Source organism: Symphalangus syndactylus, chromosome 20, assembly GCF_028878055.3.
Source record: "Symphalangus syndactylus isolate Jambi chromosome 20, NHGRI_mSymSyn1-v2.1_pri, whole genome shotgun sequence".
Lineage (NCBI taxonomy): Eukaryota > Metazoa > Chordata > Mammalia > Primates > Hylobatidae > Symphalangus > Symphalangus syndactylus.
This window is the reverse complement of record NC_072442.2, coordinates 63,037,390-63,055,311: the sequence shown is the minus strand read 5'-3', so window position 1 is coordinate 63,055,311 and position 17,922 is coordinate 63,037,390. Positions and strand designations below refer to the sequence as shown.

Here is a 17,922-nt window from a genome sequence, read left to right as displayed (position 1 = left end):
GTGCAACACCTGAAAATCAGTAGGATAAAAAACAAAGACACATGATCATCTTACTAGACACAGAAAAAGTATTTGACAAAACCTAACACTCTTTCATGATAAAAACACTAAAATAGGAATAGAAGGGAACTTTGTCAACCTGAAAATGGGCTTCTACAAAAAACTTACAGCTAACATCACACTTTAAAGACCAAATGCCTTTCCACTAAAATCAGGAACAGCACAATTATGTACACTCTGACCACTTCTGTTCAACATCTAGAAGTGAGGATCTATCTAGGGCACTTACCCAAAGAAAGAAAAAGGAAAGGAAAGGAATCCATGCTGAAAAACAGATATATATAGATTCTTCTGTTTGCTAGCATATAACTTTTAAAAGCCTTAACGATTTTAAAGTGATGTGTCTTTGTTAATGAGCTGACTGATGGCTGGCAGCCCCTAGGTAATTTCAGGGTAGGGGATGGTCACCAGAAAGACCAACACAGGATTAGACGTTGGAACTTCCAACCCTACCTCCCAACCTCCAGGGAGAGGAGAGGAGCTAAAGGTTAAGTTGATCATTAGTGGCCATTTAATCATGTCCATGTAATAAAGCCTCTAATAACTGAAAAGGACAGGGTTTGGATAGCTTCCAGATAACTGAAGATGTGAAGGTTCCTGGAGGGTGTGCCCCAGAGAGGGCATAGAAGCTCCATGCTCCTTCCCACATGCCTTGTCCTGTGCACCTTTTCTTCTATATCCTTTGTAATAGTCTTTATAATAAACTGGTAAATGCAAATAAATGTTTCCCTGAGTTCTGTGAGCCCGTTAACAAATTAATCAAACCTAAGGAGATGGTTGTAGGAACCCTTGATTTATAGCTGGTCAGTCAGAAACACAGGTAAAATAATTTTGAAGCTTACAATTGATATCAGAAGTGGACTTCAGTCTTGTTAGACTGAATTTTCAGCTTGTGTGAGCTGAGCTATTTCCAGGTAGATAGTGTCAGAATTAAATCAGAGGATACCCAATGGGAGTATGCTACCAGAATTAATGATTGGTTGGTGGGCAAAAAGTAGTATGTGAATTATATCTCAATGAAGTTGTTACAAAAAAGTACAGTAAGCCAATGTAAGTAAAAAAAGATTACTAACACGAGAAGTTACTGATATCAGAAATGAAAGAGGAGACTGCACTCTAGGTCCCATATTTACTAAAAGGATAATGTAAGAAAATTATGGAACAACTTCATGATTAATAACCTTCCAAAAACGAAAGCACTATGCCCAGTTGTGTTCACTGGTGAGTTCTATCTGCCATTTAAGGAAGAAACTATACCATGAGTTACATGAATCTGAGTCTCTATTCTCTACAATCTTTCAGGAGATAGAAACAGAGGGAATACTTCCTAACTCATTCTATGAGGTCTGCATAATCAATCTCAAAATCATACAAAGACATTTAATGAAAACTTCAGACTTATATCTGTCATGCACGTAGATGCAAGATTCCTTGACAATATCTTAGCAAATCCAATCCAACAATGTATAAAAGTTATACACTGCAGCCACGTGGCATTTGTGTAGGTATGCAAGACTGGTTCAACATTCAAAAATCAATGTGTAACTTACCATATTTGAGGTGATAGATATGCTTATTGCACTGATTTGATCATTTCACAATGTATAGATGTTTCAGAATACCACTTTGTACCCAATACATATATACAATTACTATTTTTCAATTAAAAGTTTAGGCTGGATGTGGTGGCTCATGCCTGTAATCCCAGCACTTTGGGAGGCCGAGGTGGGTGGATCACGAGGTCAGGGGTTCCAGACCATCCTGGCCAACGTGGTGAAACCCTTCTCTACTAAAATACAAAAAATTTGCCGGGTGTGGTGGTGCACACCTGTAATCCCAGCTACTAGGGAAGCTGAGGCAGGGGAATCACTCGAGCCCAGGGGCAGAGATTGCGGTGAGCTGAGATCATGCCACTGCCCTCCAGCCTGGTGACAGAATGAGATTCTGTCTCAGAAAAAAAAAAAAAATTATCACATATATTTTTTTTTTCTTTTTGAGGTGGAGTCTCACTTCATCACCCAGGCTGGAGTGCAGTGCCGCAATCTCGGCTCACTGCAACCTCTGCCTCCCAGGTTCAAGTGATTTTCCTGCCTCAGTCTCCCAAGTAGCTAGGATTTCAGGCGCCTGCCACCACACCTGGCTGATTTTTGTATTTTTAGTAGAGATGGGGTTTCACCATGTTGGCTAGGCTGGTCTGGAACTCCTGACCTCAATCTGCCTGCCTTGGCCTCCCAAAGTGTTGGGATTACAGGCGTGAGCTACCATGCCCAGCCTACCAGAGAAATTTAACAAGGATGTTGAAATAATTAAAAAATTAAACAGAAGTCTTAGAACTGATAGATTTTCTCAACTGGAAAATTCATCAGAGACTCTCAGTAGCAAAATGGATCAAGTAGAGGAAAGAAGCAGTGACCTTGAAGACAGGCTGTTTGAAAATACAGAGAGGAGAAAAAAGAATGAAAAGCAATGAAGGTGACCTACAGGATGTAGAAAATTATTTCAAAAGACCAAATCTAAGAATTGTTGGTCTTCAAGAGGGAGTTGAGCAAGAGCAATGGTAGAAAGCTTATTCAAAGAAATAGAAAACTCTCCAAAACTGGAGAAGGATATAAATATCCACATGCAGGAAGGCCAGAGGACACCAAAGAGATTTGACCCAAATAAAACTACCCTAAGGTATATAATAACCAGCTCTCAATGGTCAAGGACAAAGAGAGGATCCTAAAAGTAGCAAGGGAAAAGTAGCAAATAACCCTAATGGAGCTTCGGTTAGTCTGTCAACAGACTTCTCAGTACAAACCATAAAGGTAAGGAAGGAGTGGAATGACACCTTCAGTGTGCTGAAAGAAAAATAAAAGTTAACATCTAAGAATCGTATATCCAACAAAGTTATCCTTCAAATATGAAGGAGAGATACATTCTTTCCCAGACAAAAGTTGAGAGAATTGACCACACCAGACCCATCCAACAAGAAATGCTAAAGGGAGTTCTTCCATTTGAAATTTAAAAAATGCTAACACACTGAAAAAAAAGTATGAAACACACTGGTAAAATTAAGTACGTGGACAGACTCAGACATGGACGGAGTTAGACTCTTAATACTGCAGTTGATAACTCTAGTATAAAGCCCAAAAGGCAAATCTACCACGAATAGTAATAGCTATGGCAGCCTATTCAGAGACGGGTAATGTAGATACATGTAAGTTGAGACAACTAAAATTCAAAATGTGGGGAAAGTGGATCTAAGTTGTAGAAGTTTTTTTCCCCACTTTTTTCTTTGTTTCTATTTTTTAAGATAAGTTGTCTTTAAAGTTACTTGTTATCTACAAGATGTTTTTTGTAAGCCTCGTGATAAACACAAAACAAAAACCTATAATAGATTGACTAAAAATAAAAAGCAATGAATTAAGACATACTACCAGAAAAAATCATTTAGCCCCAAAGACAGAAAGAGAGGAGTTACAAAACAACCAGAAAACAAGCAATAAAATGGCAGTAGTAAGTCCTTTCTTATAGATAATAACAACACTGAATGTATATGTACTCAGTTCTCCAATTTAAAGCCTGAGTGGCTGAATGGTTAAAGAAACAAGCCCCAACTATATGCTGCCTACAAGAAACCCACTTTGGCTGGGTGCAGTGGCTCATGCCTGTAATCCCAATATTTTGGGAGGTTGAGGTGGGAGGATCACTTGAGCCCAGGAGTTTGAGACCAGCCTGGGCAGCAAAGTGAGACCCTGGCTCTACAAAAAATAAAACTGGCTGAGTGCAGTGGCTCACACCTGTAATCCCAGCACTTTGGGAGGCCAGGGTGGGAGGATTGCTTGAGCCTAGGAGATGGAGACCAGCCTGGGCAACAAAGTGAGACCCCATCTTTACTAAAAAATACAAAAATTAGCCAGATGTGGTAGCATGTGCCTGTAGTCCCAGCTACTTGGAAGCCTGAGGTGAGAGGATCACTTAAGCCCAGGAAGTCAAGGCTGCAGTGAGCTGTGATTGTGCCACCACTCCAGCCTGGGTGACAGAGCAAGACCCTATCTCAAACGAACAAAGCAAAAATTAGCTGGGCATGCTGGCATGTGCCTGTGGTCCCAGATACACAGGAGGCTGAGGCAGAGTTGCTTGAGCCTGAGAGGTTGAGGCTGCAGTGAGCCGCATTTGTGCCACTGCACTCCAGCCTGGGTAGCAGAGCATGACCGTGTCTCAAAAAAATAACCCAAGAAAGAAACCCACTTTACCTGTAAAGATACACATAAAATGAAAGTGAAGAGCTAGAAAAGGATATTTCATGCAACTGGAAACCAAAACAGCAGGAGTAAGTAAGTATACCTATGTCAGATTAAAATAGACTATAAATCTAAGACTTAAGAAAAGCTAGGTGCATTGGCTTCTACCTGTAATCTCATTGCTTTGGGAGGCCTAGGTGAGAAGATCACTTGAAGCCAGGAGTTTGTGATTAGCCTGGGCAACCCTGTCTCTAAAACAAAATTTAAAATTTAAAAATTAGCCAGGAGGCCGGGTGCGGTGGCTCACACCTGTAATCCCAGCACTTTGGGAGGCCAAGGCGGGTGGATCACCTGAGGTCAGGCGTTCAAGACCAGCCTGGCCAACATGGTGAAACCCCATCTCTACTAGAAATATAAAAAATTAGCCTGGCATGAAGGTGGGCGCCTGTAATCCCAGCTACTTGGGAGGATGAGGCAGGAGAATCGCTTGAACCCAGAGGGTGGAGGTTGCAGTGAGCTGAGATTGCGCCATTGCACTCCAGCCTGGGCAACAGAAGTGAAACTCCATCTCAAAAAAATTGAGCCAGGCATGGTGGTACATGCTTGTAGTCCCAGCTACTTGGATGCTGGAGTGGGAGAATTCCTTGAGCCCAGGAGTTTGAGGTTGCAGTGAGCTATGATCGTGCCACTCTGCATGCCAAGTCTGGGTGACAGTGAAACTGTCTCAAAAGACTGTAAAAAGAGGAAAGAAAGGTCATAATAATAAAGGGGTCAATTCAGCAAGAGGACAATTATAAATATCTATGCACCTAACACTGGTACTTTCAAGTACATATAAAACAGCCAATCTGATGGGTGAGAGAGACTGCAATACAATAATAGAGGACTTTGTCACTCCACTCTTAGTAATGGACAGATTATCCAGGCAGCAAATAAACAAAGAGACATCAGAATTAAACTACACAGTAGATACAGAAATCCTTGAAAAAAATACTGGCAAACTGAATTCAACAACATATTGAAAAGATCAGCCACCACGATCAAGTAGATTACTCCTGAGGATGCAAGGATGGTTCAGTATACACAAATAAATAAATGTGATACATCACATTAACATAACCAAGAACAAAAGCCATATTGGCCAGGTGCAGTGGCTCATGCCTGTAATCTCAACACTTTGGGAGGCCGAGGCGGGTGGATCACTTGAGGCCAGAAGTTCGAGACCAGCCTGGCCAACATGGTGAAACTCCGTCTTTACAAAAAATTAAAAAAATTAGCTGGGCATGGTGGTGTACACCTGCAATCCCAGCTACTCCGGAGGCTGAGGCACGAGAATTGTTTGAACTCGGGAGATGGAGGTTGCAGTGAGTTGAGATTATGCCACTGCACTCCAGCCTGGGTGATGGAGTGAGACCCTGTCTCAAAACAACAACAAAAACTATGGTTATTTCAATAGATGCTGCACAAGCATTCAGTAAAATTCAACACCTCTTTATGATACAAACCCTCATCAAATTGTGTTTCGAAGGAACATACCTCAAAATAATGAAGGCCATACATGACAAACCCACAACTAACATCATACTGGATGGGGAAGAGTTGAAGGCCTTTCCTTTGAGATCTGGAACAAGGATTCCCACTTCAGCCAGTTTTATTTAATATAATATTGGAAATTGCAGCCAGAACAGTTAGGCAAGAGAAATAAAGAGCATCCAAATTGGAAAGCATGAAGTTAAATTTGTCTTGTTCACAGATGACACAGTCTTATACTTAGAAAAACTTAAAGACACCACCAAAAAACTGTTGACTGATAAATTTAGTAAAATCACAGGACACAAAATCAATACACAAAAATCATTAGCATTAATATATACCAACAGTGAATGGCCTGAAAAATCAAAGCAATCCCATTTACAATGGCTACAAAACACACCCACCCACATATGTGTGGGTGTGTATGTGTATATATATATATATATATATATATATATATATATATATATCTAGGAATCAATTTAACCAAAGAAGCGAAAAATCTGTAAAACACCGATGAAAGAAATTGAAGAGGACACACATACAAATGGAAAGATAGTCCATGGTCATGGATTCAGGAGAATTAATATTGTTGAAATGACAATACTATCCAAAGCAATTTACAGATTCAATACAATTCCTACCAAAATACCAATGACATTTTTCACAGAAACAGAAAAATCTTAAAATTTATATGGAACCGTGGAAGACCCTGTATAGCCAAAGCTATACTTAGCAAAAATAACAAAGCTGGAGGCATCACGCTGTAAAACATCAAAATTTACTACAAAGCTATAGTAACCCAATCATCATGGCACTGGCATAAAAACTGACACGTAGACTAATGGAACAGAATAGAGTACCCAGAAACAAATCCATGCATTTGCAGTCAACTTGTCTGCAACAAAGGCACCAAGAACATTCAATGAGAAAAGGAAAGTCTCTTCAATAAATGGTGGTAGGATGACTGGGTAACCATTTGCAGAAGAATGAAATTAGGCCCCATCTCTCTCCATATACACAACAATCAAGTAGATTAAAGACTTAAATCTAAGACCTGAAACTGTGAAGCCACTAGAGGAAAACACTGGGGAAATAGACTTTGCTCTGAGCAAAGATTTGTGTGTAAGACCTCAAAAGCATAGGCAAAAATAGACAAATGGGATTACATCAGGCTAAGAAGCCTCTGCACAATAAGGGAAACAAAGTGAAGAGACAAGCTACAGAATGGGAGAAAATATTTGCAAACTACCCATCTCATAAGGGATTAATAACTACAATATATAAATAAGTAACCAAGAAGCAAATCTTATTTAAACAAAAGCAAAAGATTTGAATAGGCATTTTTCAAAAGACATAAATGGCCAAGAGGTATGTGAAAAGATGCTCAACATCATTAAGAAATGCAAAGCAAAACTACAATGGGATATCCTGTCACCGCAGTCAAAATTGCTTTTATTAAAAAGACAGGCATGGCCGGGCGTGGTGGCTCACGCCTGTAATCCCAGCACTTTGGGAGGCCGAGGCGGGCGGATCACGAGGTCAGGAGATCGAGACCATCCTGGCTAACACGGTGAAACCCCGTCTCTACTAAAAATACAAAAAATTAGCCGGGTGAGGTGGCGGGCGCCTGTAGTCCCAGCTACGCAGGAGGCTGAGGCAGGAGAATGGCGTGAACCCCAGGGGGCGGAGCCTGCAGTGAGCCGAGATCGCGCCACTGCACTCCAGCCTGGGTGAAAGAGCGAGACTCCATCTCAAAAAAAAAAAAAGACAGGCATTCGGCCGGGCGCGGTGGCTCACGCTTGTAATCCCAGCACTTTGGGAGGCTGAGGCAGGCGGATCACGAGGTCAGGAGATCGAGACCACGGTGAAACCCTGTCTCTACTAAAAATATAAAAAAAATTAGCCGGGCGTGGTGGCGGGCGCCTGTAGTCCCAGCTACTCGGAGAGGCTGAGGCAGGAGAATGGCGTGAACCCGGGAGGCGGAGCTTGCAGTGAGCCGAGATCGCGCCACTGCACTCCAGCCTGGGCGGCAGAGCGAGACTCCGCCTCAAAAAAAAAAAAAAAAAAAAAGACAGGCATTCATCCACTGATGGTGGGAATGTAAGTTAGTACAGCCACTGTGGAGAATAGTGTGGAGGTTCCTCAGCAGACTAAAATAAGAGTTGCTATATGATCCAGCAATTCCACTATTGGGTATATATCCAAAAGAAATGAAATCGCTGGGCGTGGTGGCTCATGCCTGTAATCCTAGCACTTTGGGAGGCCGAGGCAGGTGGATTGCCTGAGCTCAGGAGTTCGAGACATGGTGAAACCCCGTCTCTACTAAAAAGGCAAAAACCAAAAAAACCCAAAAAATTATCTGGCCATAGTGGTGCCTGCCTGTAATCCCAGCTACTTGGGAAGCTGAGGCAGGAGAATCACTTGAACCCGGGAGGTGGAGGTTGCAGTGAGCCAAGATTGTGCCACTGCACTCCAACCTGGGCAAGAGCAAAACTCCGTCCAAAAAAAAGAAAAAAAGAATGAAATCCTGTCATTTGCAGCAACATGGATGGAACTGGAAGTCATGTTAAATGAAATAAGCCAAGCACTGAAAGACAAGTATCACATGGTCTTACTTGTGGGGGCTAAAAAAGTGGATCTCATGAGAAGATAGACTAGATTGGTGGTACGAAGGTCAGGGAAAGCTGGGGTCGGGGGAGATGAAGAGAAGTTGATTAATGGGTATGAGTATGTGGTTTGATAGAAGAAATAAGACCTAGCGTTAAACAGATCAATAGGGTGACTCTTGTTTACAGTAATCTGTTCTAGATTTCAAAATAGAAGAATTCAAATGGTTCTAGTGTAAAGAAAAGACAACCCTTGGTGTCCATGGGATGAAAGAAAAAAAAAAACGACAAATATGTAAGGTGATAGATACCCGAACTACACCCAGTTTGATTTTTACAAGTTACATTAATATCACATGTACTTTGAACTATGTACATGTGCATCAGTAAAAATAAAGTGCAACAGTAACAGAACGAACAGCCCCATTACCAAGTGGGCAGAAGACCCAAACACCTCACTAAAGAATATATACAGATGGCAAGTAAGTATATGAAAAGATTATTAGACTATGAGAATGGCCTAAATCCAAAATACTGCCGATACCAAAAAAATGCTGGTGAGGATGTGGAGCAACAGCAACATTCATTGCTGGTGGGAATAAAAAATGACGTAGCCACTTTGGGATATAAGTTCAGTGGTTTCTTACAAAACTAGGCATACTCTTGCCTTTTGATTCAGCAGTCATGCTCTTTGGTATGTAATTAAATGACTTGAGAAGGTTTGTCCCAAAGCTTGCACAAATATATTTATAACAGCTTTATTCATAATTGTCACAACTTGGAAGCATGGAAGATGTTCTTCAATAGGTTAATGGATGAATACACTGGTATATTGAGACAGTGGAATATTATTGCATGCTAAAAAGAAATGAGCTATTAAGTCATGAACAGACATGGAGGAATGTTAATGCATACTACTAAGTGAAAGAAGGCGATTTGAAAAGGCCATGTACTGTATGATTCCAAGCATATGACATTCTGGAAGAGGCAAAACTATGGAAACAAAAAAAAGATCAGTGGTTGCTAGGGGTAGGAGGAAGAGGGGGTGAATATGTAGAGTACAGAGAATTTTTAGAGCAGTGAAACTATTTTATGTGATACTATGGTGGTGGAAACATGTCATTATACATTTGTTAAAACCCATAGAATGTAGCACATTAAGAGTGAACCCTAGTGTAAACGAAGTGGGTGATGATAATGTGCCAGTGTAGGTTCATCAGTTGTATCAAATGTGCCACTGTGGTGCAGGGTGCCTATAGTAGAGGAGTGTGGATGTACAGGGGTGTGGGGCATATGGGAAACCTGTATTTTCTGCTCAATTTTGCTGAGAACCTGAAACTGCTAAAACGTTTATTAAAAAGATAAGGAAATACCGTTATGCATTGCTTAGTGATAGCGATACATTCTCAGCAATGCATCGTTTGGTGATTTTGTCCTTGTGCGAACATCATGGAGTGTACTGACAAAAAGCTAGATGGTATAGCCTACTACACATGTAGGCTACATGGTATAGCCTATTGCTACTAAACTGAAAAGCTGTACAGCACGTTACTGTACTGAATACTGTAAGCAGTTATAACACAGTGATATTTTTGTATTAAACATAGCTAAACAGGCTGGGCACGGTGGCTCACGCCTGTAATCCCAGCACTTTGGGAGGCCGAGGTGGGCGGATCACCTGAGGTCAGGAGTTCGAGACCAGCCTGGCCAACATGGCGACACTCCGTCTTTACCCAAAATACAAAAATTAGCCGGGTGTGGTGGCACGTGCCTGTAATCCCAGCTACTTGAGAGACTGAGACAGGAGAATCGCTTGAACTTGGGAGTCGGAGGTTGCAGTGAGCCAAGATCATGCCACTGCACTGCAGCCTGGGCGACAGAGTGAGATTCTGTCTCAAAAAAAAAAAAAAAAAAAAAACCCAAAAAAACAAACAAACCCAAAAAGCAACATAGCTAAACATAGACAAGATGTTTGGCACTATGATGTTACCATGGCTGGATGTCACTAGGCAGTAAGAATTTTTCAGCCCCTATAATCTCATGTAACCACTGTCATGTATGTTTTTTGTTGTTGACTAAAACGTGATTATTTTGCATGTGACTACATGTCTGAGATTTGTCTCATATATGGAGTGCATATGGATGGATTGGGGATGATTTGCTATGAGGGTATGGTTACTGGAGCTGGCTGGTGCATACATGAAGTTTATAATAATTTTTGATATCTGGTAGGGCAAATTTCCCCACTTACTCAAAATGGTCATTACGTTTTTGTTAAGCTTTTTCTTATGTAAACATTTAAAAATAGACAAAAGTAGGCAAAACAGTATAAAGCTATATTAGACAGTATATAAAGTATTGGCATGAAAATAGACAATTTTTATAGAACAGAGTTCCCCAAATGGGACCCTCACAAGTGTGAAAATTTGAAATATGACAAAGATAGCATTGTCAAAATGGGAAAAGACTGGGACAATGGGCATAGGACAATGAGAATGTCTATACAGATAAAGCAGGTTTCAGCTTCACACCTGAATACCTGTCAACATAATATATGATATATTGAGACTGTGATATTCTAATTAATGAGTGAAGTACTTATCACCCATCAACAATGTTGAGGGCTAAGAAGTAACTGCAAAAGAACATTAAGGTTTCGAAACCTGCAGCGTAAGTAAAGGTGTAACATATATGCACTGTAATGATAAACCCAAATTCCTGACAGTTGTTACCTCAGAGGAAGGTAATGTATTTGTGATGTTTTGTTTCCTGAAGTTAAAAAGAAATGGAAAGAGATGTAGCAAAATACTAAAAATGATGGATCCAGGTGATAGGTAATAGGTGCCCATTATAGGATTTTTTATATTGTTTCTATGCTTGAAGTAGTTTATAATGCTTTATAGCATTAGCATAGGCCAGGCATAGTAGCTCATGCCTGTAATCCCAGCACTTTGGGAGGCTGAGGTGGGCAGATCACTTGAGCCTAGGAGTTGGAGACTAGTCTGGGCAGCATGACAAAAGCCCCTCTCTACAAAAAATACAAAAATTAACCGGGTGTATTGGCATGTGCCTATAAGTCCCAGCTACGTGGGAAGCTGAGGTGAGAGGATCACTTCAGCCTGGGAGGCAGAGATTGCAGTGAGCTGAGGTCACACCACTGCACTCCAGCCTGGGCGATAGAGTGAGACGCTGTGTTAAAAAAAACAAAAACAAAAACAAAACCAGGCACAGTGGCTCACGCCTGTAATCCCAGCACTTTGGGAGGCTGAGGCAGGTGGATCACGAGGTCAGGAGTTCAAGACCAGCCTGGTGAAGATGGTGAAACCCTGTCTCTACTAAAACTACAAAAATTCGCCAGGCACGGTGGCAGGCACCTGTAATCTCAGCTACTCGGGAGGCTGAGGCAGGAGAATCGCTGGAACCCGGGCGGCAGAGGTTGCGCCACTGCACTCCAGCCTGGGTGACAGAGTGAGACTGTCTCAAAAAAAAAAAAAAAAAAAAAAAAATCATTAGTATAACCAAATGAAGTACTTGAGTCTTGTTTTGATCTTAATTTAAACAAATATTCAGAAAGACTTTGGTGTTTTTTGTCAATTGGAGAAGTTTTACCAGAGATTTGGTATTAGTTATCAGGCAGTTAATTTTGTTTTGTGTGACAGTGGCACTTTGTTTATATAAGAAACTGTCCATATTTTTAGAGATGCATCTGTACAGTACGTTAGATAATGTAGTATATCTGGAGCTTGCTTTAAAATACTACAGGAAAGAAAAAGGATAGTTTAAATAAGCATGGCAGGCTGGGTGTGGTGGCTCACGCCTGTAATCCTAGCACTTTGGGAGGCTGAGGTGGGCCATCACCTGAGGTCAGGAGTTCAAGACAAGCCTGGCCAACAAGGCGAAACCCTGTCTCTACTGAAAATACAAAAATTAGCTGGGCGTGGTATGGCACGCGCCTGTAATCCCAGCTACTCGGGAGGCTGAAGCAGGAGAATCTGTTGAACCCGGGAGGCAGAGGTTGCAGTGAGCCAAGATTGTGGCACTGCACTCTAGCCTGGGCAACAAGAACGAGACTCTGTCTCAAAAAAAAATAAGGATGGCAAATCTTGATACCTGTTGAGTCTTGGTGAAAGCTATATGAGGAATTGTTGTAGTATACCCTCAACTTTTGAATATGTGAAAATCTTTATAATTACATATACAGCAGTAAAAGCAATAAGCCAATGTTACAACTCCTACTATTGGCAAACATAATGTTTGAAATGCTTTACTACAAAAAATTAAGATTTTCTAACTTTATTTTAAACTTCTGTTTGTCTCCTTTTTTTTGTATTTATATAAATATAACATTCATATATATGTTCATATATATACATATATATACATATATACACATATATACACATATATATACATATATATACACATATATATACACACATATATATATATACACACATATATGTACATATATATATATGTATATATATATATAACTAAAGTTAGTGTTGACCAAGTCTTCCTCCAGGCTCTCTATTTCATTTTTAAGTGCCAAAAATAGATATTTAGGTTTGGTATTTGTTTACAGTTTTTCTGTTCATAATGACAACATGATAGTGAATAGCTCTGGGTAATCTCCAACAAATCAAAAGTACCAGAGGTAATTAGCATGAGGACCTGTTAAGTATATAAACTTGAGCCTTGAGCCTTGATAAAACTGTAGTACCCAAAAATGAATAAAGTATCCCAGATATAATGCTTTTTCTTTTTTCACATTTTATGAAATAGTTTAACACTCAGAATATAGAGTTGACACACATAAACTTTTCCTTTATGGTTTCATATGTTTATATCTTTCTGGGTCTGTCCTAGTTGCATGCCTACCACGACTTCCTAGGTATCCGTCTTTAAGCGACTTCACACAATTACTTTTTGTAATTAATGTTCTTAAAACTGTCTTTGGCTAGAGATTCAAAATATTTTAAGAGTGATGGAAACTGATGTTGAGAGAGTAAAGATTTCAAAACAACTTAGCATGACTAGGTATTTCCCTCTGTGACTTAGACTACCAAATCATTAATTCCTGTGATTGATAACAATGAATGTTTCACAGCATTTAAAAGTTCTCTTATTTTACTATTGGATTTTTATAAGTAGTTAGAAATTTATGCAAGAAAGTATTGCCACTGTCTTCATGAGGAAACTGAGGCTTGAGAGTCTTGTGATTTCCTTAAAGTCATACAGCTGGTTAGCAGTAGAGTTAGATCTTAAATCAGTTTATTTTCATGGTCAGTTTGGCTCAGTTTTTGTGCTTTGGAGAGGAAATTGATAATTTTACAAAGATGAACAATTTTTTTTTTTCATAAATACCTTACAACTTTAGATGCTAAAAGGCCTAAGTTAAGGCCGGGCGCAGTGGCTCACACCTGTAATCCCAGCACTTTGGGAGGCTGAGGCGGGAGGATCATTTCAGCCCAGGAGGCCAAGACCAGCCTGGGCAACATAGTGAAACTTTGTCTCTACAAGAAATTTCAAAAATTAGCCGGGCGTGATGGTGCATGCCTGCAGTCCTAGCTACTCAGGAGGCTGAGGTTGGGGGATCGCTTGAGCCCAGGAATTTGAGGTTATAGCGGTCTATGATTGCGTCACTGCACTCCAGCCTGGGCAACAATTGAGACCCTATCTCTTAACGGTTTTTTTTGTTGTTGTTTTGTTTTTTAAGAAACACAGCGGCTAACTGGGAAAAGTTTTGTAAGAGAAGACAGATTTAATATCCAGAATCTATAAAATGCTCTTACAGATCAGAAGGAAAATCATTCATTAGAAGCAAATGTAAAGAATGTCACCAAAGAGGAAATGAGTCACTAGTACATATATGAAAAGATGTTCAAACTCCTTATTAACAGGAAAAATGTAAATTAAAATGACCATTTGCTACCCATGATATTTACAAGAATTTTTAAAAGATGGAAAATAGTGACTGTTGTTAAGGGTATGGGAAAACAATCACATATCCCTGTATACTGTTGATAAGTTCATCTTTTTTTTGAAGTTAATTTGGCCAAACATGTTCTGCCTGGGCTTAAACCATGTAGTAGGCACATTACATCAACTTAGTATTTAAAAGATGGTAAGAGGGAGAAATTAATGCTAACTTTAAAGAACATACGTCTAGTCACTGCCATGTGCTCTGGCTTTCTTTTCTCTTTTATTAAACATTTTTTGAATATTTGTGGAAGGTACTGTACTAATTAGCGTTTCCAATAAATTATCATTACAACAACCCTGTGAGGTGGCTGTTTTTAACTTCCATTTTGCAGATGTGGAAACTTAGGCCAGAGAGATTAAATAACATGACCAAGTTCATTTAGTCAGCAGATGGGAATGCGTAAATTGAGCTCTAAAACCATGACTGTAACCACTGGATCATTAGATAGATAGTAACAATTGATTTGTGATGTCCAGCTTACCTTAAATCTCACCTCTATTAAAAGGGTGTCATTTTGTATGTTTACATTTTAAAATTTAATACCTTATTTCTTTATTGGAATGCCAGTCTGATCAAAGTGAACATTAATGGACTATCTTTTACTTTTCTCTCCAGAGGATCTGAAGAGGCAAAATGCAGTATTACAAGCTGCACAAGATGATTTGGGACACCTTCGAACCCAGCTGTGGGAGGCTCAAGCAGAGATGGAGAATATTAAGGCGATTGCCACAGTCTCTGAGAACACCAAGCAAGAAGCTATAGATGAAGTGAAAAGACAGTGGAGAGAAGAAGTTGCTTCACTTCAGGCTGTTATGAAAGGTAAAGACAAACAAAGATCAATTTTATGATTTTCTAAGATATCCGATTCTGATGATTGAGAATATTTTCAGAGAATCTTAAAATATATCCAGAGTTTCATTTGTGGTTTTATGTACTGTCATCATCAAGATATACTTTCAGATAAAAGAGAAGTCACTGATAACATAAATGGATATATCAATCCTATCTAACTTAATAATGGAGAGTTATAATAGGAATGTTATAGAGATAATGCATTAAATGAGGACTGTAGTTCATTGTAAGGCTCAAAAGTTGATTTCTTCCAAGAGGCAGGCTAGTAATCTCAAATAATAAAGCTGTATGGGCACAGGGAATGTGCTGGAGTAGAGAGAGCTGCCATGCAAAGGGTAAAGTAACTGTTTACATTGATGAGCTTCAGCTAATTATTGCCCTTCCAGTGTAATTTGGCCATATGGTTTAGAATTTTTTTTTTTTTTTTTTGAGATGGAATCTTGCTCTGTTGCCCAGCTTGGAGTGCAGTGGCGCAGTCTCAGCTCACTGTACTCACTGCAACCTCCGCCTCCCGGGCTCAAGCGATTCTCCTGCCTCAGCCCCCCTGAGTAGCTGGGATTACAAGCATGTGTCACCACGCCCAGCTAATTTTGTATTTTTAGTAGAGTTGGGGTTTCGCCATGTTGGTCAGGCTGGTCTTGAACTCCTGAGACCTCAGGTGATCCACCTGCCTTGGCCTCCCAAAGTCCTGGGATTACAGGTGTGAGCCACCGCACCTGGCCTGGCCTGGTTTAGATTTTTTTTTTTTTTTTTTTTTTTTTTTTGAGACGGAGTCTTGCTCTGTCACCCAGGCTGGAGTGCAGTGGCGCGATCTCGGCTCACTGCAAGCTCCGACTCCCGGGTTCACGCCATTCTCCTGCCTCAGCCTCTCCGAGTAGCTGGGACTACAGGCGCCCGCCACCACGCCTGGCTAATTTTTTTTTTTTTTGTATTTTTAGTAGAGACGGGGTTTCACCGTGGTCTCGATCTCCTGACCTCGTGATCCGCCTGCCTCGGCCTCCCAAAGTGCTGGGATTACAAGCATGAGCCACCGCGCCCGGCCCTGGTTTAGATTTTTTAAGAAACTTTGTATGTGAAATCTGCACTACACTCTGTTGGGTAGAATGGCCTATGGGCTAAGGTAGGCTTCATGGGCCGCCAGCTTATGACCTTTCGTCTAAAAGAAGAGACGTAGTTTAGTCTCAGACTCCTTTTGGCACTAGTGCTTAATTACTTTCCAAATTTCTGAGAAGATGATGATGAAACAAAGTAAGTTGTCACTGAATCTTTGGGTTCCTGGAATTAGTTAATATTCTATTTTATTTTTTTGAGACGGAGTCTCACTCTGTCGCCCAGGCTGGAGTGCAGTGACACCATCTCGGTTCAATGCAACCTCTGCCTTCCAGGTTCAAATGATTCTCCTGCCTCAGTCTCCCAAGTAGCTGGGACTACAGGCGCGTGCCACCACGCCCGGCTAATTTTTTGTATTTTTAGTAGAGACTGGGTTTCACCATGTTAGCCAGGATGGTCTCGATCTCCTGATCTCGTGATCTGCCCGCCTCGGCCTTCCAAAGTGCTGGGATTACAGGTGTGAGCCACCATGCCTGGCCCATATTAGTTAATATTCTAAATGTGAAATAGTGATGACTTTTTCCACCGTGTTTGCAAGTGTGTGTCACTTTTTGCCTTAGTGCTCTTTATAAAAAGGCAGGTGAGGCTAGCCCTATTTCTGAGTATATAGCTATGGCCTAGAGATTACTCTAGGCTTCATATAACAAACCCGACTACAGTGGCTTACCAAAATAGGAGTTCCTTTTTCTCCCAGAACACGAAATCCAAAGGTAGATAATCTAGGCCTGGTTGCATTGATTCCATGATGTCAACAATGCCTCAAACTCCTTCAGTCCTTCTGTTCTTTCATGCTTAGCATATGGTTTTCAACTTAATCTTTGCCTTAGCTGAAAAATAGCTGCTTCTCCTTCAGTCTGCATCAGAAAAGCAAAAATTTTCTGGAACTATGCAGCATATCCCCCACCCTCACTTTGTTGACCAAGTGTGTGGTCACTCATAACTACAAGGGAAACTGGACAATGTAGTTTTAAAATTGTACACATTGACTTCCTAAACAAAATTGGAGTCTTACTAGTAAGGAAGAAGGAGTGGAAATTAATGGGCAATCAGCAGGGTCTGTCACATAGTTTTTTTTGTTTTTTTTTTTTTGTTTTTTGAGATACTTAGGCTTGAGTTCAGTGGTGTGATCTCAGCTCACTGCAACCTCCGCCTCCTGGGTTCTGGCAATTTTCGTGCCTCTGCCTTCCAAGTAGCTGGGACCACAGACATGCGACATCACACCCAAATAATCTTTTCTTTTTTTCCCTTTCCCTTCCCTTTTCCTTCTCTTCTTTTTGAGACAGAGTTTTACTCTGTCGCCGAGGCTGGAGTGTGGTGGTGCGATCTCGGCTCACTACAACTTCTGCCTCCCGGGTTCGAGTGATTCTCCTGCCTCAGCCTCCCGAGTAGCTGGGACTACAGGTGCCCGTCCCCATGCCCAGTTAATTTTTGTATTTTTAGTAGAGATGGGGTTTCACCTTGTTGGTCAGGTTGGTCTTGAACTCCTGACCTCAGGTGATCCACCCGTCTCGGCCTCCCAGAGTGCTGGGATTACAGGCATGACCCA

At 40.8% G+C, this 17,922-nt stretch overlaps 1 protein-coding gene across 6 annotated transcripts in view; it reads left to right on the top strand.

Moving 5' to 3' along the window:
• The window catches only part of RABEP1 (rabaptin, RAB GTPase binding effector protein 1), a 118,249-nt gene that overhangs the window by 47,882 nt on the left and 52,445 nt on the right, over positions 1-17,922 (top strand). For all 6 annotated transcript variants that reach the window (XM_055255771.2, XM_055255773.2, XM_063629585.1 and 3 more), the window contains one exon: positions 15,030-15,233. In XM_055255771.2, coding sequence (XP_055111746.1) covers positions 15,030-15,233 — 204 coding nt within the window. The remainder of the gene's footprint in view (positions 1-15,029; positions 15,234-17,922) is intronic.